At 42.2% G+C, this 26,147-nt stretch overlaps 1 protein-coding gene across 1 annotated transcript in view; it reads left to right on the top strand.

Annotated features, from left to right (window-relative positions):
- LOC143274728 (2-(3-amino-3-carboxypropyl)histidine synthase subunit 1-like) overlaps window positions 1-26,147 on the top strand; it is a 27,345-nt gene extending 1,198 nt beyond the window's left edge. The window contains exons 3-12 of the mRNA XM_076578634.1: window positions 1,006-1,139; window positions 6,841-6,962; window positions 8,257-8,411; window positions 10,057-10,175; window positions 12,968-13,036; window positions 15,430-15,586; window positions 16,249-16,349; window positions 20,577-20,655; window positions 24,207-24,398; window positions 25,913-26,147. Of these exons, the coding sequence (XP_076434749.1) occupies window positions 1,006-1,139; window positions 6,841-6,962; window positions 8,257-8,411; window positions 10,057-10,175; window positions 12,968-13,036; window positions 15,430-15,586; window positions 16,249-16,349; window positions 20,577-20,655; window positions 24,207-24,398; window positions 25,913-26,023 (1,239 nt within the window). The 3' untranslated portion in view covers window positions 26,024-26,147. The remainder of the gene's footprint in view (window positions 1-1,005; window positions 1,140-6,840; window positions 6,963-8,256; window positions 8,412-10,056; window positions 10,176-12,967; window positions 13,037-15,429; window positions 15,587-16,248; window positions 16,350-20,576; window positions 20,656-24,206; window positions 24,399-25,912) is intronic.

Consider the following 26,147-nt stretch of genomic DNA (forward strand, 5'->3'; position numbering starts at 1 on the left):
ATTTCTTAAGGAGGCGTCACTGCATTCAGACAACTCCATATATACACTACACCACATCTGCTAGGCAGATTCCTGACCTACATCACGACCCAACGTGCCAGTCAGGCCTTGAAAGCATGTATTATATATTATATCAGAGTGTAATTCTTCAACAGAATTTTGCCAGAGGACAGCCCTTTTGTTGCCATGGATTTCTTTTACAGTATGAGTATGCCAAGTGCATGCTGCACGTGAGACCTCGGTTTATCATCTCCTCTGAATCAGAGAATTATTAGATGGTCAGCTGGATTTTCTAGTCAAACTTGGGAGAAAGGAGGAGACCAGGATTCAGTTTCAGACCCAAAGCAGGACACTGTGTTGGCAGATAAGCATCTTAACCATTCTGTCATCTTCCACCCTTCCCTCCTTACTCCCTTAAATTAGGAATTAGATGCACTCATCTGTTGTCTTCTTTTTTCTTTTCTTTTTTTTTTCTTCACTCTTTCATCTTTAGTTTTCATGGTTGGTTGCTTATTTTTGAAAATGTAAACAGACTCGCATAGTTATGAATCTTACATTTTACTTTTTAACTGACATAATTAACTCCTCTCTCTCTTTTTTTTTCATTATTAATCATTCAATGATTTAATCAATTAATGACTGTGTGTGTGTGTGTGTGTGCCTGTGTGTGTGCATGTGTGTTTGTGAGTTTGTGTGTTTGCTGTTTTCATTGATTATGTTTTTGACGCCCTTTTTCTTTAATCAACCAGTTCAGTTGTGATTGTTGGGTTAATAAAAATATAATCAACCCTTTATATGTGTGTGTGTGTGTGTGTGTAAAATGGGTTGATAAAAATAATATCTACCCTATATATATATATATATATAGAGAGAGAGAGAGAGAGAGATACTGATAGATATATATTATATGTGTTTGTGTATATGTACAATACCAGAGCTGGCAAAGTTAGAATGACTGAGAAGATCTGAAAAGATGTTCACTGTTTATCTTGCTTTCATCCTCAGCTTCCTGAGAACTACAACTTTGAGATCCACAAAACAATATGGAAGGTGCGGCAGTCAGCGGCAAAAAGGGTGGCGCTTCAGTTCCCAGAGGGCCTGTTGCTCTATGCCTGTACCATCGCTGACATCATTGAAAGGTAGGAGTGACTGGCAGTGGTCCTCTGGTTTTTTGTGTGCGTTTGTTTTGTGGGGAGAGGGGGGCGGGGCTGCTTCTCCTCTTTTTTTTTTTTTTACTAAAAGAATGCTGACTAAACGTGTTGGGTTATGCTGCTGATCAGGCATCTGCCTTGCAGATGTGGTGTAGCGTACACTGATTGTCTGAATGCAGTGACGCCTCCTTGAGAAACTTAAACTGATACTCTTTTTTTTTAATGTCTAGAATAGTGTACATTTTGGATTGTTGCCTTGGGGAAAGGGGGTTGGGGGGAGTATACTCTGCTTGACACATTGCAGTTTTTGCTGGTAAACATGTGCAAACTTTCAGAAAAATTTATCTTTATTTTCTTTTTTCTTTTTTTCTTTATTCAGTGTTGAATATTGTCTTGCAACAGAAGGGAAACCCTGATGCCCAGTAATCTGTTTTGCCCTAAACTAATTGGCCTTGTGTCCACTGAAAGTAATAGTTTTGAGTACACTGACAGCATGTTTCTGAAGTTACATGAGATGGATGTTCAGTATGCCATAAATCTTCAGGAATAAGTTTTTAATTTGGGACAGAAAAAAAATTAATGCATAGAACATTCAAATGAATCATGTATTATACCTATTATCTGGTCTTCAAATGAGTTGCTCAAAACTGTCAGCTTCAGTGTGTTAAAATTGTACAGCTCAAAATCTTACATGTTGTGACCAACTGATTTTTTTTTTCTTCACATTGGTTGGCATTATCTACTTGATTGTGGCAAAAAAAGAATGGTAGATAGTTGTTGTTTGTTGCACTGTGTTAACAGAAAAGCATGTCAGAAAGCATATATATTGTCTATATGTTTGATTTTTCTTCTGAAGGGCGTAAATTAGTGCACAAATGACAGGCTTACTAAATATGCTGTAATACTAATAGTGTAGCATCACCATGTCTTTTCTTTGTGTTGTTTATGTTTTGATTAAACTCTCTGCATTTTGATTTGTTTGTGTTGTGTTTGTTTTATTGATTTGTACAGACACAGACACATATATGTGTTCGTTCTTTAGTTTAACGTCTTTTCAGATCATTAGATCTGCTACTGGTAACCTGTAATCCAGTACAACCTGTTCAGGGTCGGGTTGCCGGCGACTAAACCGGCACTCCCACCGCTCCCTTCCGGGACTGGTGAGGCGGGTGGCTAGACACCCTTATGGAGATCCATAAAAGGGCGATGGCTCAGGAGAGCCACCGACGGCCATCTAGCTCCACTGTGCTGTGTGCATGCCACACGCAGTTGGCCCCCGGGGTGTGTCTACCCATGCATGCGAAGTCTGGATCCGGCAGAATCTGCGGAAGAAACCTATCGGTTCAACGGAGAGGAAGGCGGTTACAGCAACGCACTGTGGAGTGCAGAGAGCAAGATGAGACACCGAAAGGATATCTTGGTCATCCACTGCATCCGTGCTCATCCTCCAGTCGTCTCGACTTAGTCTTGCCACTGGAAATTGGTGGACCCGGACGAGAGAGTGAGGTTGACGTTGCGCAACTCCTCTTCACTTTAAACAAACTCATCGCGCAAGTCATCAGTCATCCAAAATGACCTTTCATCCTTCATCATTTCATCACCCCCAAGTCCTGTGGCGACAGGCGAGCGACGAAACGACAGGTGTGGGTACACTGGCAGTCGCAGTCGCAGACCTGCACGCAGGCGGCTCAGGCCATAGGGTCGTTCTTCGTCGACAGGAGCAGCGATGGAGCTCGGCAGCCGTCTGAGCGTCTGAGCAGCCCTCTTTAGGAATGCACTGCTCACCTCCCTGGCATGAGGAAGGGGCTAGAAAAGGTGCCCTAAAAATTGCCTGCTCCATATCACCCTGGCCAGCATACCGCGGCTGGCGGGGACCCTACATCAGCGGTCGAAACAACAAGAAAGAAAAGAAAAAAACAAGGATCGTTCCTCTCAGCATTGGTGCTTGGAACATAAGGACTCTCCTGGACAGAGATAACGCGGACAGACCCCAAAGGAGAACGGCACTAGTTGCATCCGAACTCGCCAGATACAACATTGACATCGCAGCCTTGAGTGAGACTCGGCTTGCAGGTGAAGGCGAGCTCTGCGAACGGGGATCTGGTTACACCTTCTTCTGGAGTGGACGAGGAAGCGAAGAGCGACGTGAGGCTGGCGTTGGTTTTGCAGTAAAAACAGCACTTGTCAGCAAGCTAGCTGGAATCCCAAAGGGAGTCAACGATAGGCTTATGACCATGAAACTCCCACTGGCATCTGGCCAGAAGCACCTCACCATTGTCAGTGCCTACGCCCCAACCATGACCAACTCGGATGAAGTGAAGGCGAAGTTCTACGAGGACCTTCACTCTGTCATTGCTGCTATCCCTAAAGCAGACAAGCTCATCATTCTTGGGGACTTCAATGCTAGAGTTGGCTCTGACTACATCTCCTGGGATGGAGTGATTGGAAAGCACGGTGTGGGCCACTGCAACCCAAATGGATTGCTTTTGCTTCAGACCTGTGCAGAGCACGAACTGCTGATAACCAACACAGTTTTCTGCCTCCCTACCCGTAACAGGACGTCATGGATGCACCCTCGCTCAAAGCATTGGCATCTCATCGATTATGTCATCGTCAGGAAAAGGGATAGGCAAGATGTACGTGTAACAAAGACCATGTGCGGCGCCGAATGTTGGACAGACCATCGCCTTGTAGTCTCGAAGCTGAATATTCGAATTCAGCCCAAGAGACGCCCCCAAGGCCAGAAGGCCCCAAAACGGCTCAACATCGCTAAGCTGAAAAACATCACCATCAAACAGTCCTTTGTGGAGCTGCTGGAAGATCGTCTTGAATCTGCCTCTCTGGACAACCAGAATGTGGAGTCTGACTGGAGGACCCTGCGTGAGCTGATCTATAGTACAGCTTCAGAGACCCTGGGACCCATGTCCAGAAAGCACAAAGACTGGTTTGATGAAAACTGTGATGAAATCAAGCAGCTTCTGGATGAGAAACGCCGTCTGCATCAAGCCTACCTGAGCAACCCAAAGTCCACATCAAAAAAGGATGTGTACGATGCCATCCACAGGACTGTTCAGCAAAAGCTACGCCAGATGCAGGATAAGTGGCTGAGTGACAAAGCTGATGAGATCCAGGGATATGCTGACAGGCACGATATGAAGAGGTTCTATGATGCCTTAAAAGAAGTCTACGGCCCCACATCCTCAGGATCATCCCCCCTCCTCAGTGCAGATGGGAATACCTTGATCACCGAGAAGGAGAAAATTCTTGAACGCTGGGCTGAGCACTTCAACAGTGTCTTAAATCGCCCTTCCTCCATAAATGATGAAGCCATAGACCGTCTCCCACAAGTCCCCATCAACGAAGCACTGGACGATCCGCCAACACCTCTTGAGACCCAGAAAGCAATCCGTCTGCTATCCAGTGGCAAAGCACCTGGCTCAGACTCCATACCAGCAGAGGTCTACAAGGATGGAGGCACTGTGCTTACTGAGAAGCTCCATCAGCTGTACTCACTCATGTGGAAAGAAGAGACGATCCCCCAGGATTTCAAAGATGCATCTATCATTCATTTGTACAAGCGAAAGGGGAACCGGCAAGCCTGTGATAACCATCGGGGCATTTCCTTGCTCTCCATCGCAGGCAAGATACTTGCCAGGATCCTACTAAACCGCCTCACAGCACACCTTGACCAAGGTCATTTGCCTGAGAGCCAATGTGGATTCCGGAAAGAACGCGGAACCACCGACATGGTGTTTGCTGCAAGGCAGCTGCAAGAGAAATGTCAGGAGCAAAATGCTGATCTGTTCTCCACCTATGTCGACCTCACTAAGGCCTTCGACACCGTGAGTAGAGAGGGACTGTGGAAGATCATGGCCAAGTACGGATGCCCTCGGAAATTTATTTCCTTGGTCAGCCAATTCCATGAAGGCATGCAGGCTCGAGTCCAGGACAAAGGCGAAACATCTGCTCCTTTTGCTGTCACAAATGGTGTCAAGCAAGGCTGCGTCCTGGCTCCAACGCTGTTCAGCCTCATGTTCTCTGCAATGCTTACTGATGCCTTCAGAGATGGCGATGTTGGAATCGGCCTAAAGTACCGAACAGATGGTAAGTTGTTTAACCTCAGAAGGCTTCAAGCAAAAACGAAGGTCATGACAGACATCATCAGAGACTTTTTGTTTGCTGATGATTGTGCCCTCAACGCTGGATCTGAAGCTGACATGCAACTCAGCGTCGACAAGTTTGCCACTGCCAGCAGGAACTTCGGCCTTACCATCAGCACGAGGAAAACTGAAGTTCTCCATCAGCCAGCCCCAGGGAAACCCTACGTTGAGCCCAATATCACAGTCAACGGTCAGAGACTCAGTGCGGTGGAGCGGTTCACATACCTTGGCAGCACACTGTCACGAAATGCGACCATCGACGATGAAGTGAACGTCAGGATTGCAAGAGCAAGCGCAACTTTTGGTAGACTCAGTGCAAATGTCTGGAACAGAAGAGGCATTAGTCTTGAGACCAAGCTAAAGGTCTACAGAGCAGTAGTTCTCCCCACACTACTGTACGCCTGCGAAACTTGGACAGTGTACCAACGACATGCCAAGAAGCTGAACCACTTCCACACAACATGCCTCAGGAAGCTACTGAACATCAAGTGGCAAGACAAGACCCCAGACACAGAGGTGCTCGCAAAAGCCACCCTTCCCAGCATCTTCACCATCCTGATGCTGTCCCAGCTTCGCTGGGCTGGACACGTGGCGCGCATGCCAGACCATCGGCTGCCCAAAAGGCTTTTCTATGGCGAGCTGCAACAAGGGAAGAGATCACACGGAGGTCAGAAGAAGCGCTTCAGAGATACTCTGAAAGTCTCTCTGAAAGCGTTTGATATCAACCCTGACTCCTGGGAGGAATCTGCAGTGGACCGTGACAAATGGCGTGCTGCTTTGCACAAAGGCGCCAAGTTGTGCGAGGCCAACAGGACTGCTGCAGCTGTTGAGAAGAGGCAGGCCAGAAAGTCACGGGCAAACAAGCTCCCTGACAATGGTATGCCTGTCTTTGTCTGCCCCAACTGTCAGCGAACATTTCGTGCGCAGATTGGACTATTCAGCCATCTGCGCATTCACAGATAGATTCATGAGCATCCTCCCCCCCACCCCACCACCACCCTCCCCCCATCCCCCAGCTGGATGACAACGATGGTCATCATCGATCTCGATGGACACACACCAACGTCTTTTCACTGTAAGTGATATTAGACGAGGGAAGGAAAAAAATCGAGTGGGAGGAGGGGAAGGGGGGTGGGGGGGAATTACTGTGTACGCATACGAGTAAGTGAAAGTGTGTGTGTGTGTGTGTGTGTGTGTGTGTGTGAAAATTATTGATTTAAGTTTTGTTTAAAAAAACAAAACAAAAAAAACCCAACAACATAACAATATAACATATTTCCAATGGAAAACTAACAACTATAACAGCGAACCAACTGGACTATTTAACAAGGAGTTGAAAAAGTCTTACATTAGCAGTGGACTGCTGAAGATCGTCAACACTGAAGATGATTTCAGTTCAGGGATTTGAGACTTTAACATATATGTGTGTGAGTGCATGTGTGTGTGCCTCTGTGTGTGTGTGTGTGTGTGTGTGTGTGTGCGTGTGTGTGTGTGTGTGTGTGTGTGTGCATGTGGTGCTTGTTACACAGCTTCACGGACGCAGACACACTGATCATGGGTGACGTGACCTATGGAGCGTGCTGCGTGGATGACTTCACAGCACGGGCCTTGGGGGCTGATCTGATGGTGCACTATGGACACAGCTGTCTGAGTATGGGCTGCTTTCTGTGTGTGTGTGTGTGTGTATTTGTATTTGTATTACTCTTTTTGTTTCAACAGATTTCTCTCTGTGAAATTCGGGCTGCTCTCCCCAGGAAGAGCGCGTCGCTACACTGACAGCACCACCCATTTTTTCTTCTTTTTTTTTCTGCCTGCAATTTTATTTGTTTTCCTATTGAAGTGGATTTTTTCTACAGAATTTTGCCAAGGACAACCTTTTTTTTTTTCTTTTTTTTTAATAAATATTTTATTCGAGTTTAACATTTAATACATACAGACGGACATACAAAACCAACATCTGAAATCAACAATATTTGCCACTGTGCACCACCTAAACTGCAAATCAGGAAAACGACACAACACTGTCTTCATGCAGAGAAAAAACAAACAAAAAAGTCACATGCACTGTTAAAAACAAGTAAGTAAATGAAGGAAAAAGAAAATAAATAAAAGAACAAACGTTACATTCGTGGTTGTCTCTACTCCTCCTCGTTGCCTTCAATCATTTTTATGTATGGGTACCATTTTCTAGAAAATGCTATGGACATCATTTCCATCGAGTGTATATATTTTTCGGTTTTATATATGTTTCTTAGGTCTGTTAGGAAGTACTTTATACATGGTTTGATTTTATTTATTCTTTTTGTTGCTGTGGGTTCTTTTACATGCTCTAAATGCATGCTGCACACGGGACCTTGGTTTATCGTCTCATCCGAATGACTAGTGTCCAGACCCACCACTCAAGGTCTAGCGGAGGGGGAGAAAATACTTGCGACTGCTGGTGTGATTCAAACCAGTGTGCTCAGATTCTCTCGCTTCCTGTGTGTGTGTGTATGTGGGTGTTTGTATGTGTGTGTGTATGGTACCATCTAAACTGTAAAACAAAAAACTGAAAAGCAACAAATAATAAGCGGGGAACTATAATTGGGGAGAAAAGAAAAAACAAACAGCGACAAAAACACCTCTGCTTATGTATTTTCTAAATGTCTGTTTGCATGTATACATAAAAAAATTTGCACGTGTGTATATATCTGTGTGTGTGTGTGTGTTCCTGTTCACAGAAGATTCCAATACACTTCTGATACTGGTGCAAGCAGAATGCATTAAATTCAAAAATAAAAGCTGGCACTATGTTTATTTCTGTTAATTGTTTGCCATCAGCAAGTGCATGCTTGTGTGTGTGTGTGTGTGTGTATGAGTTTGCATGTGTATGTGTATGTGTGTGTGTGTGTACATATGTGCATGTGTGTATTTGTGACTGTGTGCTTGTTTTTATCCCACCACAGTTCCCATAGACCGCACTGAAGGCATCCAGATGCTGTATGTGTTTGTCGACATCAAAATCGACACGGGCCATTTCATCGACACACTTCGCTACAACTTTGAGCCCGGCTCACGACTGGCGTTGGTCAGCACAATACAGTTTGTGGCGGCCCTTCAGGTAACATGCTGTGGAACCCACCCACCCCTCTCTCTCTCTCTCTCTCTCTCTCTCTCTCTCTATATATATATATATATATATATATATATATATATATATATTATACATGCCTGTATGCCATGTGTTTGTGTGTGTGTGTGTGTCTGTGTGGTTGTTGTTTTGTTTTGATTTATGCATATTTTTTTCCTCTGTTAAGTATCTCTACTAACACCATGCTTTCATTTTATTAAATATTGTGTAGTGTAGACCCTATTCAGGGCGGGGGCTGGATGTAAAAAAAGCACACGAGTGCTTATCTATTATCCTCGAAATAAAGAATTTGTCTTGTCTTGTCTCTTTCTCTGTGTCTCTCTCTCTGTCTCTCTCTCTCTCTGTCTCTCTGTCTCTCTCTCTCTCTCTCTCTCTCTCTGTCTCTCTGTCTCTGTCTCTCTCTCTCTGTCCAATGAAGAGAAGCCTTCAGTTAGATTTACATGTTAACCTTTATGAAACCAAAATAATTATTTTTAGAAATGCTAGATAAATTGCTTGAAAGGAAACTTGGACATATGAAGGTCATGTCACTGAAATCGTTAACTCCTATAAGTACCAAGGTCTGTTTTTCAGCACCAGGTTATCATTTTCAAAGGCACTGGATGACATGGCAGTGAAAGTTTGGAAAGGGGTAACATTAATATTTATAACAGAAGGAAACGTTTTACATATGACATTTGGATATGTACATGGTATAAATATTGCTACTACGTCCACCCCATTCCACTGAGATGCCATACCGTAACCCCCTATTGTTTGTTTAAGGTGTCTATGGTCAGTGTCAGTTCAGTGTTCTCTCTGTCTCTCTTTTGAGACAATTGACGTGGTCCCATGTACAGTGTGCACTGAAGAAGAACCCATGGCAATATAAGTCTTATCATCTGGCAAAATTCTGTAGCAGAAATCCACTCTGATAGTCACACAAACACATATATATATATCTATATACATCGAAGTCCTGGAGAAAGCTGATCTCCCAAGCATCGAGTCAATGCTGATGCTTCGACAGCTGCGCTGGGCAGGTCATGTAGCGCGTATGGACAACTCCAGAATGCCAAAGGCCGTCTTCTACGGCAAACTGCGTGAAGGTAAACGCAGCGTTGGAGCTCCACGCAGACGCTACAAGGACCAACTGAAGCAGCAGATGTCACGTAGCGAAATTGACCACCACAGCTGGGAGACACAGGCAGAAAACAGATCTGCCTGGAAAACTTCCACCAGGAAAGCTGTCAGGAAATTTGAAAAGGAAAGGACACAGACAGCCAGGGAAAAACGTGAGCGGAGAAAGGAGGCATCATCTCAAGTTCACCCCTCCAGCGACCAGCCAACCTTCATGTGCGCCAGCTGTTCCTGACAATGCAAGTCCAGGATTGGCCTGTACAGCCATCAGAAGGCTTGCCTCACCCGGACTAGACCTTCTTACCAGTGATCTTCGGATACGAAGAAACTGCCATCATCATCATATATATATATATATATATATATATATATATATGTGTGTGTGTGTGTGTATGTGTGTGTATCTGTATCTATATATATATATATATATGCTCTCAAGGCCTGACAGGCACGGTTGGTTACACATAATACGATGCTCTTTTTTTCTTTTCTGCAGAGCACCAAACAGGAGCTGTCGGCAGACTACGTCGTGACGGTTCCACAGTGCAAACCCTTGTCCCCAGGGGAGATTCTGGGCTGTACCTCACCACAAGTCTCTGACACTGATGCCATCATGTAAATAGTTTGTCTGCTTTTCCCTCGGTTTTTGACTCACTTGTGTAAACAAAGTTCAGTTCTTTCCAGTCATCTTGTTTAAAACAATATTGCACGTCTGGGATGGGCACAAAAAAAATAAAGAATGAAGCCTAATTATATGCAAACTGCATTTACTGTTATATTTGTATTTTTTGTATTCTCTAAACTTGGCACTTTGATCTGATATTCTGACACAACAACAAGAGCACTTTGATTTTTTGTTTTTCTGATCTGATTTCTTTAACTCACTCAGTACGGCCAGTCCTCTCTTCTGCTCTACACAGACCCCTCGGATGTCCAGTGGGTGTCTGAATGACCCAACCTTTAGCTTCCATTTTCAGAATTGTGGTATTCTTTGTCAACATTCACCTCTTCAGTATGAGAGCCTTCTACTTACAATATTTTGATGGTGGTAATTGGGGTGAAACGCTGTTCACGTCTTCTCTTTTCGCCGTTTGTATGGAGAGAGTTAAGGGGGTAGGGGAAGAGGGTTGGGGGGTGGTCCTCACGTATGCAAGTGGAATGTTGGCCTAGTGGTCATGTATCCTCCCAGGAAGCGAGAGTATCTGACCGCTACTGGTTCACATCCCACACACACACCAGAATTTTCTCTCCCTCTGCTCGACCTTGAGTTGGTGATCTGAAGGCTAGTCATGCAGGTGACATGATAAACCGAGGTTCCGTGTGCATGTAAAAGATCCCACAGCAACAAAAGGGTTTTCCGCGGCAGAACTCTGAAGAAAAATCTTTCTTTGATAGGAAAACATATACATTTGGAGGGGGAAAAAAAACTTACGCAGAGAAATCTGTTGTGACAAAAGAGTAGTACAATGCAATGTAATACATTACAATACAATACAATACAATACAATGCAGTGCAGTTCAGTACAATACAATAGGTATAATACAATAATGTGGGGCTGTGGAATGACCCTGTTTCTGTGGTAATTCTTCATCTTTTTTTTTCCTTTTTCACAAAACTTTTGCACTTTTACATTACATATATTGACATATTGATTAATAGTTGTCATTTTCGCATTTTTGACTCACTTGTGTAAACAAAGTGAGTCTATGTTTTAACCTGGTGTTTGGCTGTCTGTGTGTGTGTGTGTCTGTGTCTGTGTGTGTGTGTGTGTTTGTGTGTCCGTGGTAAACTTCAACATTGCTATTTTCTTTGGAAATACTTTGTCTGCCAATAACAAATTTGGCTTAAACGTAGTATGAAAAAAATATTCACAGTCATACCAATAACAGGTTGTAAGTCTCCCGAATTAAGCCATAGTTCTCAATCATTAATAGTTTATTTTGTTGAGATGTGTTCCGAAATCCAAAAATTCTATTAAAAAAAAAAAACCACTTTCCACCAAGTTTGGCTGACTAGAAGGTAGGTTGTTTTCGAAGACGACATGACCTTGTGTTTCTTGTTCACAATTAATAGGAAAGAAATACAAATTCTGGACAGAACACTTACAGTGATACTAACTACACCATCAACATGTTTACTGAATATGAATATGCTAAAGTGGACACTGAAGTAACTGGAATGAACGTAAAAGAAAATTGATTTGATTGTTTCTTTCAGCCCTTTGGAGACTGGTTTGTGCAGATCTAGAGATCTACCATGTGTTAGATGTGTTTGAAGGAGATGGCAACGTCTCCTTTACCACCAAAATAAAAGATTAATCAAGATATAATAAAACACACAAAAAACATGATTTAAACGATGTTATCACATCCTACTACAATCACATCTGTTTATCACACGAAGAAGAAAACGTCAACATTGCTTTAAGTTTTAAATTTAGTCATTTGACGTCAGATGTGCCGCTGCCTTGGGAATTAGTCTGCTTGCATCAGAACTGAACGTGTGTGGTTCGATCCTACACGCATGCCTTTTTGACTCACTTGTGTAAACAAAGTGAGTCTATGTTTTAACCCGGTGTTCGCTTGTCTTTGTGTCTGTGTGTCCGTGGTAAACTTTAACATTGCCATTTTCTCTGCAAATACTTTGTCAGTTGACACCAAATTTAGCATAAAAATAGGAAAAAATTCAGTTCTTTCCAGCCATCTTGTTTAAAACAATATTGCACCTCTGGGATGGGCACAGAAAAAATAAAAAAGAAGCCAAATTATATGCAAGCTGATTTTACTGTTATATTTATTTATTTTTTTATTCTCTACACTTGGCACTTTGATCTGATGTTCTGACACAACAACAAGAGCAGTCATTTTTATCATTTTTTTGTTGAAACAGGAACTTCTTTTGCTACGCATAGAAGTTATATTTATTTTGCATGTCTTTTTTTTTCTTTTTCTTTTTTTTTCTCCCAAGCTTCTCTATCATATTTAACTCACTCAGTACGGCCAGTCCTGTCTTCTCCTCTACACAGACCCATCAGATGTCCAGTGGGTGTCTGAATGACCCAACCTTTAGCTTCCGTCGTCAGAATTGTGGTATTCTTTGTCAACATTCACCTCTTCAGTATAAGAGCCTTCCGCTTGCAATATTTTGATGATGGTAATTGGGGTGAAACGCTGTTAACATCGTCTCTTTCTCCGTTCGTATGGAGAGAGTTAATACAGAGCACTTTTCAACGATTTTTTAAATCACTTTTTTTTTTTTCTCCTCATGATTCCTTTACTGGATAAAAGCGCGAAGCACAAGTGAGTCTTGAAGGCTTTGCCTCTTGTTGCTAGTTAAAAGTAGTTCATGGTTCAAGTGTTCTTGGCTGCATGCATGTGGTTTTGTTTTCTCCCCCTTGGTGTCGCAGATACCTGGGTGACGGCCGTTTCCACTTGGAGTCCATCATGATTCACAACCCTGGAGTTCCTGCATACAAGTAAGTAAAGTGCTTCGTGTATAGTTATTACCAACAGCAAGAATGTTAATATTCCTTGCACCTTTGCTTTTCTTCTTCACTGGTGTTATGGCCTTCAAGAACAAATTTTAATATTAAATGAGATGAAAGCAAACAACTCCTGTATGAATAGATAGATAGATAAATGAATAAATAAATAGATAAATAAATAAACTTTCTGTCAAACGATAAATAAATAAATGAATAAATAGATAAATAAATAAACTTTCTCTCAAATGATAAATAGATAAATAAATGGATAAAATAGATAAATGAATAAACTTTCTGTCAAATGATAAATAAATAAATAGATAAATAGATAAACAAATTAAATAGTAAATGAATGGACAAGAAAAATAAAGATAAATAAATAAATGAATAAATAAATGAATTGATAAAAAAAATGCATAAATGAATAAACTGTTTGTGTCAACAGTTTCCTATCATCATCACCTGCCATGACTTCATCACAATCATCATTCATTGTCATTGTCATTTTCACCATTATCATGATCATTATCATCAGCTATCATACCACCTAGTTGACCAGGTATTGTTGGTACGATAAGACAGTTTACCACCAACTGCACCTTTTTCATGGTCATTTTTTTTTTTTTTTTTTTTTTAACTCCTCCATATCTAATCTCCGTCTTGCCAGCTCTGTTCTTCTGATGCTTGACTTTACAGGATACCTCGTGTCAGAACTAAGTCCTGAGGATATAGATCTCTTTCTTTTCAAGCCCCCAGACATGTGAATCAGACTCCCTGACACATCCTCTGACACTAGGACTTCTTTTAAATTTGGCATCAAGACTGACCACTTTTCACAGCAACGGTTTTCGTTTTGGCGTTTTTATCGAAACACTGAAACAGTATAATACTCTTGCACATGTGGCATGCTTGACAATGTGTGTATACGAACACGAACACTTATACATGTATGTGCGAATGTGTGTATTTGTGTATGTGTGTGTGTGTGAGGAGGGAGGGGGGTGGGTATATATGTATGTTTGAATGTATGTTTCTGTGTATATATGTATGTATTGTGTTTGTGTATGCATATAGTTTGTTTAGGTACTTTTCCGTGTGTATATGCTACATTGATGCAGTGTGTTGTGTACAATGTGTGGATGTGGTGGATGTGGATGTGGTGGATGTTGGCCTTGTGGTGACACGTCTGCCCAGGAAGCGAGAGAACATGATCGCGCTGGTTCGATGCCCACACTCGGCAGTATTTTCTCCCCCTCCCGTAGACCTTAACTCACTCAGTACGGCCAGTCCTCTCTTCTCCTCTACACAGACCCCTCGGATGTCCAGTAGGTGTCTGAATGACCCAACCTTTAGCTTCCGTCGTCAGAATTGTGGTATTCTTTGTCAACATGCACCTCTTCAGTATAAGAGCCTTCCACTTGCAATATTTTGATGGTGGTAATTGGGGTGAAACGCTGTTAACGTCATCTCTTTCGCCATTCGTTTGGAGAGAGTTAAGTGGTGGTCAGGATTCTAGTCATTCGGATGAGACAATAAACCGAGGTCCTGTGTGCAGCATGCACGCAGCGCACGTAAAAGAACCCACGGCAAGAAAAGTGTTGTTCCTGGCAAAATTCTGTAGGAAAAAATACACTTCGATGGAAAAACAAATAAAACTGCACGCAGGGAAAAAAAAAAAAAAAAAAGTGGGTGGCGCTGTAGTGTAGTGACGTGCTCTCCCTGGGGAGAGCAGCCCGAATTTCACACAGAGAAATCTGTTGTGATAAAAAGAAATACAAATACAAATGCAAATACAAATGATCGGTATAAGGACAAGCCTGAAGCTTCCGTTTTTTTCTGGAGGACGTAACTTTGGGTTTGTTCCAATATACCTTTTATTTACCTGTGTCCTGATGGGTAGCATAAGCAGCACTGACTAGAAGTTGTGTACCTGATGCATGGAGAGAGTTACCACTCTTTATTGTCTAGTACCATGATACTTGTACTTCTCTGTGTGAAATTCCGGCATGGAGAGAGTTAACACTCTTTATTGTTTGTTAATCATTTACTCTTCGAGAGTACAAACTTTTATTTTATTTTTATCTGTTACTGTTATTATTATTATTATTATCATCATCATCATTATTATTATTACCATTATTGTTATTATTCATTATTATCTTTTCTTCTTTTTTTCTTTTTTTTTTTTCCTTCGGGCCTGACTAATCACGTTGGGTTATGCTGCTGGTCAGGCATCTGCTTGGCAGATGTGGTGTAGCGTATATGGATTTGTCCGAATGCAGTGACGCCTCCTTGAGCTGCTGATACTGATACTGATATTGATACTGATACTCCCCTAGCCTCCTTATTCGTTTTGTATCACGATGCCAGTTGCTGTTCACCAGGTATGACCCCTACGACAAGCAGTTCACCATTGAACACTACGAGCATGAAGAGATGAGGAAGAACAGGCAGTCAGCGATCGCTGTGGCAACCAGAGCGCACACCATCGGCCTTGTGCTTGGAACTCTGGGGCGCCAAGGGTCCCCTCAGGTTTTGGAGGTAAGTGCAGAAACTACTAAAGCTCTTATTTCTGCTTTTGTGCTGTCACGAATCGACTACTGTAAATTCTCTTGGTTTAAACATTTTTGATATCAAGGAACAAGGTGAAATACAGCGTACAGTGAAGAAGACTTGAGCATCAACAAGCCTGAGCTTATATCGTGCTTGTTCATATGTAACAAGCAATACACAAACACAATGGCGAAAATACACACATTATTTGATAATGAAAAGAAGTTTGAAGTGCAAGACAAAAGTGAACTAAACAAGAAAAACGACAACAACGAAAACACCAAAAAAAACAAACTACTATTTCCGCAACTACCACTGACAACAACAACAATAATAATATTAATGATAACACTAATGTAATTCTCTTCTCATAGGCTGTCTGCATAATCTTCTTCAGCGAATTCAAAAACTTTAAAACAATGCCGCCTGTCTGACTCTCAGAGTCCCACATACTGATCACATTTCTCCTCACCTCCGCACTCTACATTGGCTCCCCATTGAAGCGAGAATTAAATACAAAGTTGCGTGTCTCTGTGTGTGTGTGTGTGTGTGTGTGTGTGTGTGTGTGCATGCGTAGAGTCGTGCAGGTGTATTTGATGCATGCGTAACATGAGTGGGTTTTTTTTGTTTTTTGTTATATCTGCCTACAGATGCTGAAAGAGAAGATTACAGCAAGTGGGAAGCAGTTTGTCACGGTGCTGCTTTCAGAGATCTTTCCAGACAAGCTGAATCTTTTTCAGCAGGTGGATGCGTAAGTGTTGTATTGTTTTTTTTTGTTTTTTGGGGGGGAGAGCGAGGGGGGGGGTGGGGGGGGGGGGGCGGGGTTGTGTTGGTTTTTTTATAATGAAACATGAAGGAAATCTGTTTTTAGATATTTGTGTTTTGAGTCATAACTGCTGTTGAAAAAGAGATGAAAATTGTACGTTTTGCAGACTATTGTTTTTCACATTATTGACATCACATCTGACACGAGGTATACTCTGTTGTTGTTGTTGTTGTTTTTTAGGATTGAAAAGCAGTTGGGTTGTTTTTTTCCTCACCCTTTACCCTTGTGTCTTACACACCAGTGTGCCTTGTTGGTGGGTAGATTTAGAATGGTCTGGAACGAGCATATCATTTGTAGCGTATATTGCAAGATAGCTCAAAGTTCAAAAAACAAAACTGATGACAGAAAGAACAGATAAATTGTTATTATTTTTTATTTTTTTTCTTTTTTTTCTTTTTTTTTTTTTTGTTTTTTTTATTACTACTACTACTACTACGACTACCACTATTATTATTATTATTATTATTGTTATTGTTATCATTTTCACCTAATCCTGAAAATAAGCCATAGGTGTTTACAGATAGGGGAATAAAAAAAAAAGCACACGCGTAAATATCAAAAAAGAAAAATTGAACACAAGATACAAAACATTATTAAATTATTCACCCCCCTCATCCCCAGCCCCCACATGTTCAGAGCCTACAGCTGATTGTTTTGTGTGCTAGAGAGCAGAGAAACTTGTGACTAGTGATAAGAAACTCTAGGGAGAGCTGGGCAGTACAAGGTCTTCAGAGCCAACAGCTGATTGTTTTGTGTGCTAGAGAGCAGAGAAACTTGTGACTAGTGATAAGAAACTCTGGGCAGTACAAGGTCTTCAGAGCCAACAGCTGATCGTTTTGTGTGCCAGAGAGCGGAGAAACTTGTGACTAGTGATAAGAAACTCTAGGGAGAGCTGGGCAGTACAAGGTCTTCAGAGCCAACAGCTGATTGTTTTGTGTGCTAGAGAGCAGAGAAACTTGTGACTAGTGATAAGAAACTCTAGGGAGAGCTGGGCAGTACAAGGTCTTCACAGCCAGCAGCTGATTGTTTTGTGTGCTAGAGAGCAGAGAAACTTGTGACTAGTGATAAGAAACTCTAGGGAGAGCTGGGCAGTACAAGGTCTTCAGAGCCAACAGCTGATTGTTTTGTATGCTAGAGAGCAGAGAAACTTGTGACTAGTGATAAGAAACTCTAGGGAGAGCTGGGCAGTACAAGGTCTTCAGAGCCAACAGCTGATTGTTTTGTGTGCTGGAGAGCAGAGAAACTTGTGACTAGTGATAAGAAACTCTAGGGAGAGCTGGGCAGTACAAGGTCTTCAGAGCCAACAGCTGATTGTTTTGTATGCTAGAGAGCAGAGAAACTTGTGACTAGTGATAAGAAACTCTAAGGAGAGCTGGGCAGTACAAGGTCTTCAGAGCCAACAGCTGATTGTTTTGTATGCTAGAGAGCAGAGAAACTTGTGACTAGTGATAAGAAACTCTAGGGAGAGTTGGGCAGTACAAGGTCTTCAGAGCCAACAGCTGATTGTTTTGTGTGCCAGAGAGCAGAGAAACTTGTGACTAGTGATTAGAAACTGTAGGGAGAGCTGGGCAGTACAAGGTCTTCAGAGCCAACAGCTGATTGTTTTGTGTGCCAGAGAGCAGAGAAACTTGTGACTAGTGATAAGAAACTCTAGGGAGAGCTGGGCAGTACAAGGTCTTCAGAGCCAACAGCTGATTGTTTTGTATGCTAGAGAGCAGAGAAACTTGTGACTTGTGATAAGAAACTCTGGGCAGTACAAGGTCTTCAGAGCCAACAGCTGATTGTTTTGTGTGCTAGAGAGCAGAGAAACTTGTGACTAGTGATAAGAAACTCTAGGGAGAGCTGGGCAGTACAAGGTCTTCAGAGCCAACAGCTGATTGTTTTGTGTGCTAGAGAGCAGAGAAACTTGTGACTAGTGATAAGAAACTCTAGGGAGAGCTGGGCAGTACAAGGTCAAGAAACTCTGTTTTCCTGTTCCCTTTCTTTGCTGTATGTTCTTGCAGATGTTACCATGTTGGAGGTTTTTTGATGTCATCGGTTTCATTCAGACATGGATTGTTAGTTCTGAAGTTACTTTTGTCATAGATTTTCACAACATCAGTAATAACCTGGCCATTTGTAATACACAATTTTGCCTTATTCTGTGATCTAAAAAAAAAAAAAAAAAAAAAAAATTATTTATAATTTATTTTTTAAATTCAGGGGATGTACCATATAGACGGAAAATGATAGTAATGCAGTTTGTATTACCAGAGGTCATGGAGGTGGCATGATGACTGTGAAGCTTCAGGTTTGAATCCCATTTTACCCCCCTTTGGGGGTAAGGGGAAGCAAACACTCTGTGTGTGTGTGTGTGTGTGTGTGTGTTTCTTTCTCTATTGCAATATTAGTATCATTCTTGCCTTCATTTTGTAAACACACACACACAAAAAAAAAAGACACACAATTATGTGACTTTATGTTACACTGACATGTTCCTCTCATTTAACTCACTCAGTACGGCCAGTCCTCTCTTCTCCTCTACACAGACCCCTCGGATGTCCAGTGGGTGTCTGAATGACCCAACCTTTAGCTTCTGTCGTCAGAATTGTGGTATTCTTTGTCAACATTCACCTCTTCAGCATAATAGCCTTCCGCTTGCAATAAATTTTATGATGGTAATTGGGCTGAAACGCTGTTAACGTCGTCTCTTTCGCCGTTCGTATGGAGAGAGTTAAACAAAGTGTGGAAGAGAATACTGATGGTCTGAAACTCGTGAGTCCATCATACATTATACAGTCATTGATATACATACTCTTGAAATTCAGTCACACCTGAACCAAACAAGGTGGACTTTGTTGCAATGTTTAGTTTAAGGTAAACAAAACTTTGCCACATGTAGTAATAAATGACGGGTGCAATAGCCGAATGGTTAAAGTGCTGGACTTTCAATCTGAGGGTCCTGGGTTTGAATCTCGGTGCACCTGGTGGGTAAAGGGTGGAGATTTTTACGATCTCCCAGGTCAACATATGTGCAGACCTGATAGTGCCTGAACCCCCTTCATGTGTATGCGCACGCAGAAGATCAAATACGCACGTTAAAGATCCTGTAATCCATGTCAGCGTTCGGTGGGTTATGGAAACAAGAATATACCCAGCATGCCTACATGGCAGGGTAAATAAAAAACAAACAAACGGTCATACACGTAAAATGTTACATGTCTGTTTGAGTGTGTATGTGTGTGCGTCTGAAATCTGATTGAATGACACAGGAAACGAATGATGAGCGCCCAGTGGCAGCCGTCAGTCGGCTCTGCCCAGGTAGGCAGCCTGTGGTGCAAATGACCCCGTGTATGTAAAGCGCTTAGAGCTTGGTCTCTGACCGAGGATAGGCGCTATTGAAGTATCCACATCAATCAATCAATAAATAGTAACGGTAATGATAATGAAGTGCTGTTCCCTCACAGAGAGGCTCATAGTGGCTCAAAAATTACATATAAAAACTTGAAAGAAACAACAATAATCAGAAAGAACCAAAGCACAATCTATCACTCACGGCTCTCTACAAATTACATGTCACAAAAGAAAAAACAAGCATTTATCAAGAAAAAGAATTGACCATGGAGAAACAGTCATCATCCTCACATCATAAAGAATACTCACACACAGACACAGACACACACACACACACACACACACACACACACACACACACACACACACACACACACACACACCCTACACTCCCACCCCCCACACACATACATGCACACCCACACCCACACACACACACACACACACCCTACACTCTCACCCCCACACACCCACACACACACTCTACACTCCCACCCACACACACCCACGCCCACCCCCCACCTCCCCCCCCCACACACACACACACCGCCCCCCGTGCCCCCACACACACACCCTACACTTCCACACACACACACACACCCTACACTCCCACCCCACACCCACACAATCCCACATCCCCACCCCTTCCCACCTCCCCCCCTACCCCCCACCCCCACACACTCACCACTGGAAAGAATGATTCATCCCTCACTGTGTATAATATGGACATTGTTTGTCTCTGGTCTTGTTGTTGTTGTAAGTTCTACTGGAAACAAGGCTGACTGGTTTTCTACAACAACCACAGGTGTTTTTGTGCAGGTGGGTCCAGGTAGCATGTCCACGCTTATCAATTGACTGGGGCACTGCTTTCGACAAGCCTCTGCTCACTCCTTACGAGGTAAGCTGTCAGCTCCTTCGTGTCAGCATCAGTTTCTGCTTCAAGGAGGTGGCAGAGCGAGTGCGCTGATCCATACACACTACACCACATCTGCTGTGGTAAAAAATATTTTTAAAAATTAAAAAAATAAAATAAAATAAAATAAAAGATGAGCGCAATAGCCAAGTGGTTAAAGCGTTGGACTTTCAATCTGAGGGTCCCGGGTTCGAATCACGGTGACGGCGCCTGGTGGGTTAAGGGTGGAGATTTTTACGATCTCCCAGGTCAACATATGTGCAGACCTGCTAGTGCCTGAACCCCCTTCGTGTGTATATGCAAGCAGAAGATCAAATACGCACGTTAAAGATCCTGTAATCCATGTCAGCGTTCGGTGGGTTATGGAAACAGGAACATACTCAGCATGCACACCCCTGAAAGCGGAGTATGGCTGCCTACATGGCGGGCTAAAAACGGTCATACATGTAAAAGCCCACTCGTGTGCATACGAGTGAACGTGGGAGTTGCAGCCCACGAACGCAGAAGAAGAAGAAGAAAAAAAATAATAAAAAGACAGGAAAAAAAAGGAAATGTGTGATATTCTAGTCAGGGGAGAAAATTTGTCATGCTGCGAAAAAAAAAAAAAAAAAAGAGTGTTGGCCAAGTGGTAACACGTCTGCCTAGGAAGCGAGAGAATCTGAGCGCACTGGTTCGAATCCCCCAGTCTCCAGGATTTTCTCCCCCTCCACTAGACCTTGAGTGGTGATCTGGATGCTAGTCATTTGGGTGAGACGATAAACCGAGGTCCTGTGTGCAGAAAGCACTGAGCGCAGGTTAAAGAACCCACAGCAACAAAAGGGTTGTCCCTGGCAAAATTCTGTAGAAATATCCACTTTGATAGGCAGACATGTGAAAAATTGCAGGCAGAAAAAAAAAAGATAAAAAGAGGTGGCGCTCTCAGTGTAGCAACGCGCTATCCATGGAGAGAGCAGCCCGAATTTCACACAGAGAAATCTCTTGTGATAAAAGAGTAATGCAATACAATACAATACAATCCTAGTCAAGGGAGATAATTTGCCATGCTCTTTTCGAAGCATAGTTGTTTTCTTTTGACTGTTTTCTTTTTGACACAGCGATGTTTGACACAGGAACAGTGCCTGGCTAAAATGATTGTTCAGCCATGAGTTGATGGTGGCCAGAATTTTCTCTCCCTCCCCATCCCCACCTCCTCCCTTGCTAGATCCTGAGTCATTGGTGTTGAAGCAAGACGCGTCACAAGCAAAATGGCGACAATTTTAAGTGAGTTCTGTTCACACATGTCTCTTTGTTTAACTCACTCAGTACGGCCAGTCCTCTCTTCTCCTCTACACAGACCCCTCGGATGTCCAGTGGGTGTCTGAGTGACCCAACCTTTAGCTTCCGTCGTCAGAATTGTGGTATTATTTGTCAACATTCACCTCTTCAGTATAAGAGCCTTCCGCTTGCAATATTTTGATGATGGTAATTGGGCTGAAACGCTGTTAACATCGTCTCTTTCGCCGTTCGTATGGAGAGAGTTAAGGTCAAGGTATTCGTGTCAGGGTTTTGTGTCTCATCTGGACTGTAACTGTCCATTTTCATGTGCTCACGTTGAGCTGTGCAAGTTGTCAAAATCCACCTCCATGACTTCTTCCTTTCACAGATTATGATTTTTATAGCCTACGTTTTTGTATTGTTAAACCTTGTATTGCCTTGCTTGTTCAGAATCTATAAATACAACTCACTTTTTTTTTAAGAAAGAGCTGCATTGTTTAAAAAAATGAATAGAGGCTAAAAAAAAAAAATTCATCAGTAATACATTGTTTGAGCATTTCTTTAAAACGACTGTGAAGACATCCGTCACATGATTTATTATGTGCGTATTTTCTCAAGAAATATTCATTTCTTATTTATTTATGTATTTATTAAGATGTCTTACTATAGCACATGTTCTTGAAGCTCTGTGCACTTTGCAATACCATGTCATTGCCAGCATTGTCTGTTGCGTTTTTCCACGACACTTTTCATTTCTCTTTTCCCGTCCATTTGCGGGTAACCCTGTATAACAAGTGCAGCAGAAAGATGCTGATGAATGAATGTAGGATTTGTGGAATGGATGGGTGAGAGACAGGGAATTAAAAAAATTGTTGGGGAAAAGAAATGGATGCTAGTCATCCATATGAGTCGATGAACTGAGGTCCTGGGTGCATCATGCACATGTGATGAAAGCAGTGGCAACGAAAGGGATGCCCCGGGGAAAATTCTGAGAAAAAAGCCTTCTTGCGCACAAAAACAGAAGGTTAAAAAAAAATGAGTGTCGCTACACTGTGGCAATGTCCTCTACCCTGGTGAGAGCAGCCTGAATTTCACACAGAGAGATCTGTTGTGACTAAAAAGTGATGCAGTACAGTACGATACGATACAGTACAACACAATGCAGTGCAATGAAATGCAATACAATACAGTGCAATGCAATACAATACAGTGCAGTGCGATGCAATACAGTACAATGATACAATGCAATACAGTGCAATGCAATACAATACAATACAATGCTGTACAATACAGTGCAATGCAATACAATACAGTACAATGCAATGCAGTACAGTGCAATACAATACAATGCAATATAATGCAATACAATATAATGCAATACAATACAATGCATTGCAATGCAATATATTGCTTGTTTTAAATGTCGGTTTTTAAATTGTTCAGTGGAACTGAGCATGCTTTACATGTAAAGACACTTGATGAATTGAATTGATGATAATGATAATGATACCAATAAGAATGACAATCTTTTTATCAGTATTAGTATTATCACAATGCAATACAATACAATGCAATGCAATATGATAAAATACAAACACAATACAACACAATGTAAGTGTGTGTGTGTGTGCGCATGCGCAAGAGTGTGATAGCATGCACATGTATGCATGCCTGTCTGTGTGTACTGTGTGCATCCTTCGTTTTTTATTAACAAAAATTGTTCTTTGTAAAAATGTACCGAGCTGTATTGTTCCCTGTTTTTCCAGCTGTGTGTAGCTGTACAGAGTGTTGAGTGGAGGGAAACCTACCCCATGGACTACTATGCATACACCAGCCTGTGTGTGTGTGCACATGCATCCTTCATTTTTTATCAATAATTGTTCTTTCTAAATGTACTGAGGTGTTTTTTCCCGTGTTTTTTTCAGGTGTGTGTAGCTGTACAGAGTGTTAAGTGGCAGGACACCTACCCCATGGACTACTATGCATACACCAGCCTGGGTGTGTGTGTGTGTGCATGCCTGTCTGTATGTGCATCCTTCGTTTTTTATCAGTAATTGTTCTTTCTAAATGTACTGAGGTGTATTGTCCCCTGTTTGTTTTTTTCCAGCTGTGTGTAGCTGTACAGAGTGTTGAGTGGAGGGACACCTACCCCATGGACTACTACGCATACACCAGCCTGGGTGTGTGTGTGTGTGTGTGCACGTGCATCCTTCGTTTTTTATCAATAATTGTTCTTTCTAAATGTACTGAGGTGTGTTGTCCCCTGTTGTTGTTTTTTCCAGCTGTGTGTAGCTGTACAGAGTGTTGAGTGGAGGGACACCTACCCAATGGACTACTACGCATACACCAGCCTGGGTCCTTGGACCGTCAACAACGATGCCCATCGGCCAGCCAGACAGCGCCGGCCCCACACCAAGATACGTTCCGGAGACGAGAAACAAAAGCCGAAGGAAAGCAGTCAGCTGGGCCCAGAGGTTCGTTGCCGTTATGATAAGTCTCAGTTTTTTCGGTTTCTCAGGGAGGCTTCACTGCATTTGGACAAATCCATAGGTAGATGCCTGACCTGTGCTTTGTCAGGCCTTGAGTGCATGCGTGTATATTTGTGTACCTGTAAGACTGGATTTCTTCTACAGAATTTTATTTTACTAATAGTTATAGTGATTCGGTTTATATAGCACTTTTTCATCACATACGTTTAAACACTAAAATGACGACTTACAAACATAACCCTGTATAGACATCTGATCAAAACACTAGCAGTAGTTTATGTATGCACACACACACACAAAGCCATCATGCACAACACTGACCATACATACCAAACATAACGATGATAACAGTTGACTAAAGTTTGCCATAAGGTCTAAGCTGTTCTGGATGCTCGGATATCACACCATCACCAGTCCTATCTGTTACTTGCTTTGAGTGAAAAGTCGCTGAGGTGATTTGATAATTTTTTTTTTTTTTTTTTTTTTTTTTTTAACAAAATGAAAACATTGACCAAGTTCACATATTTAGATTAAATAAATGAATTTTTTTTTTTAAACCAGCAGTTCAGACTATATATAACTCTAAACTGTTTCTCCTTCTCTTTGTTTCTTTTTTTTTTGACCTGCCAGCTACGTCTTGTTGATCTTCGGATGAGTGTCAGAATGCTATGCTACTACCCTCAAAATAAAAACGAAGTTGCTAGAATCAAGCAGTGTGTGGTTTTTTTTGGGGGGGGTTTCCTGTTGATGAAATATTGTTGTGAAAAAAAAGCGGAAAGAAAAAAAGGACATTCAACCCGTGAAAATTTGTTCTGTGGCTTAGGATTCACCTGAATGGCTGAAATATCTCCCCTGGATACTGCTTCCGGGAGGCAAGTGAGCTCAGAATAAATGCTGTCTCGTGTTTCTCAGCAGTGTCACTTGACGGAATGAACAATGTTTTATGACAAGTTAAAACCCTCAGGCACATCAAGTGGGGGGAAAAAAGTCCATTCTGTTGATTTCTTTGTTCTTTCGATATGCCAGCAGGACTATGATTGAGGGTGTTGGCACCGCTACTGTCAGACAAAGTTTTGCTATGGTCAGATGTTGAAAATGATACTCATAAGTCTTGTTAGGTGATGGCAGGTGTTAATCCTTTTTTCTTCTTCTTCTTCTTCTTCTTCTTCTTCTTCTTCTTTTCCCCACATCTTCACCTATGAACAGAAAAAGATAAATGTATTTATATACAGCATTAGTTTTTAAATTGTTTCATGTTTATCAGTGCAATGTGCAATGTACATTTTTTTTTCAGGCTGCAGAGGAAAAGACGGCACCACAAGAGGCACTGAACGTGAAGACGGAGGGGGTGCCAGATTTGAAGGGCAGTGATCAGTGCAATGTACATTTTTTTTCAGGCTGCAGAGGAAAAGACGGCACCACAAGAGGCACTGAACGTGAAGACAGAGAGGGTGCCAGATTTGAAGTGCAGTGATCACTACAATGTACATTTTTTTCAGGCTGCAGAGGAAAAGACGGCACCACAAGAGGCACTGAACGTGAAGACAGAGGGGGTGCCAGACTTGAAGTGCAGTGATCAGTGCTTATGTCTCCCTCCTCCCTCCTCCTGACAAACTGTGGATGGTCAACGTGGTGTGTTCAAACTCCGGCTGTTGATGTCAAACAGTTTGTATGTGATGTGTTCAAACTCCAGCTGTTGGTGTTGAACAGTGTGTTTAAACTCCAGGTGTTGAT

Source organism: Babylonia areolata, chromosome 29 (genome assembly GCF_041734735.1).
Source record: "Babylonia areolata isolate BAREFJ2019XMU chromosome 29, ASM4173473v1, whole genome shotgun sequence".
Taxonomy (NCBI): Eukaryota; Metazoa; Mollusca; class Gastropoda; order Neogastropoda; family Buccinidae; genus Babylonia; species Babylonia areolata.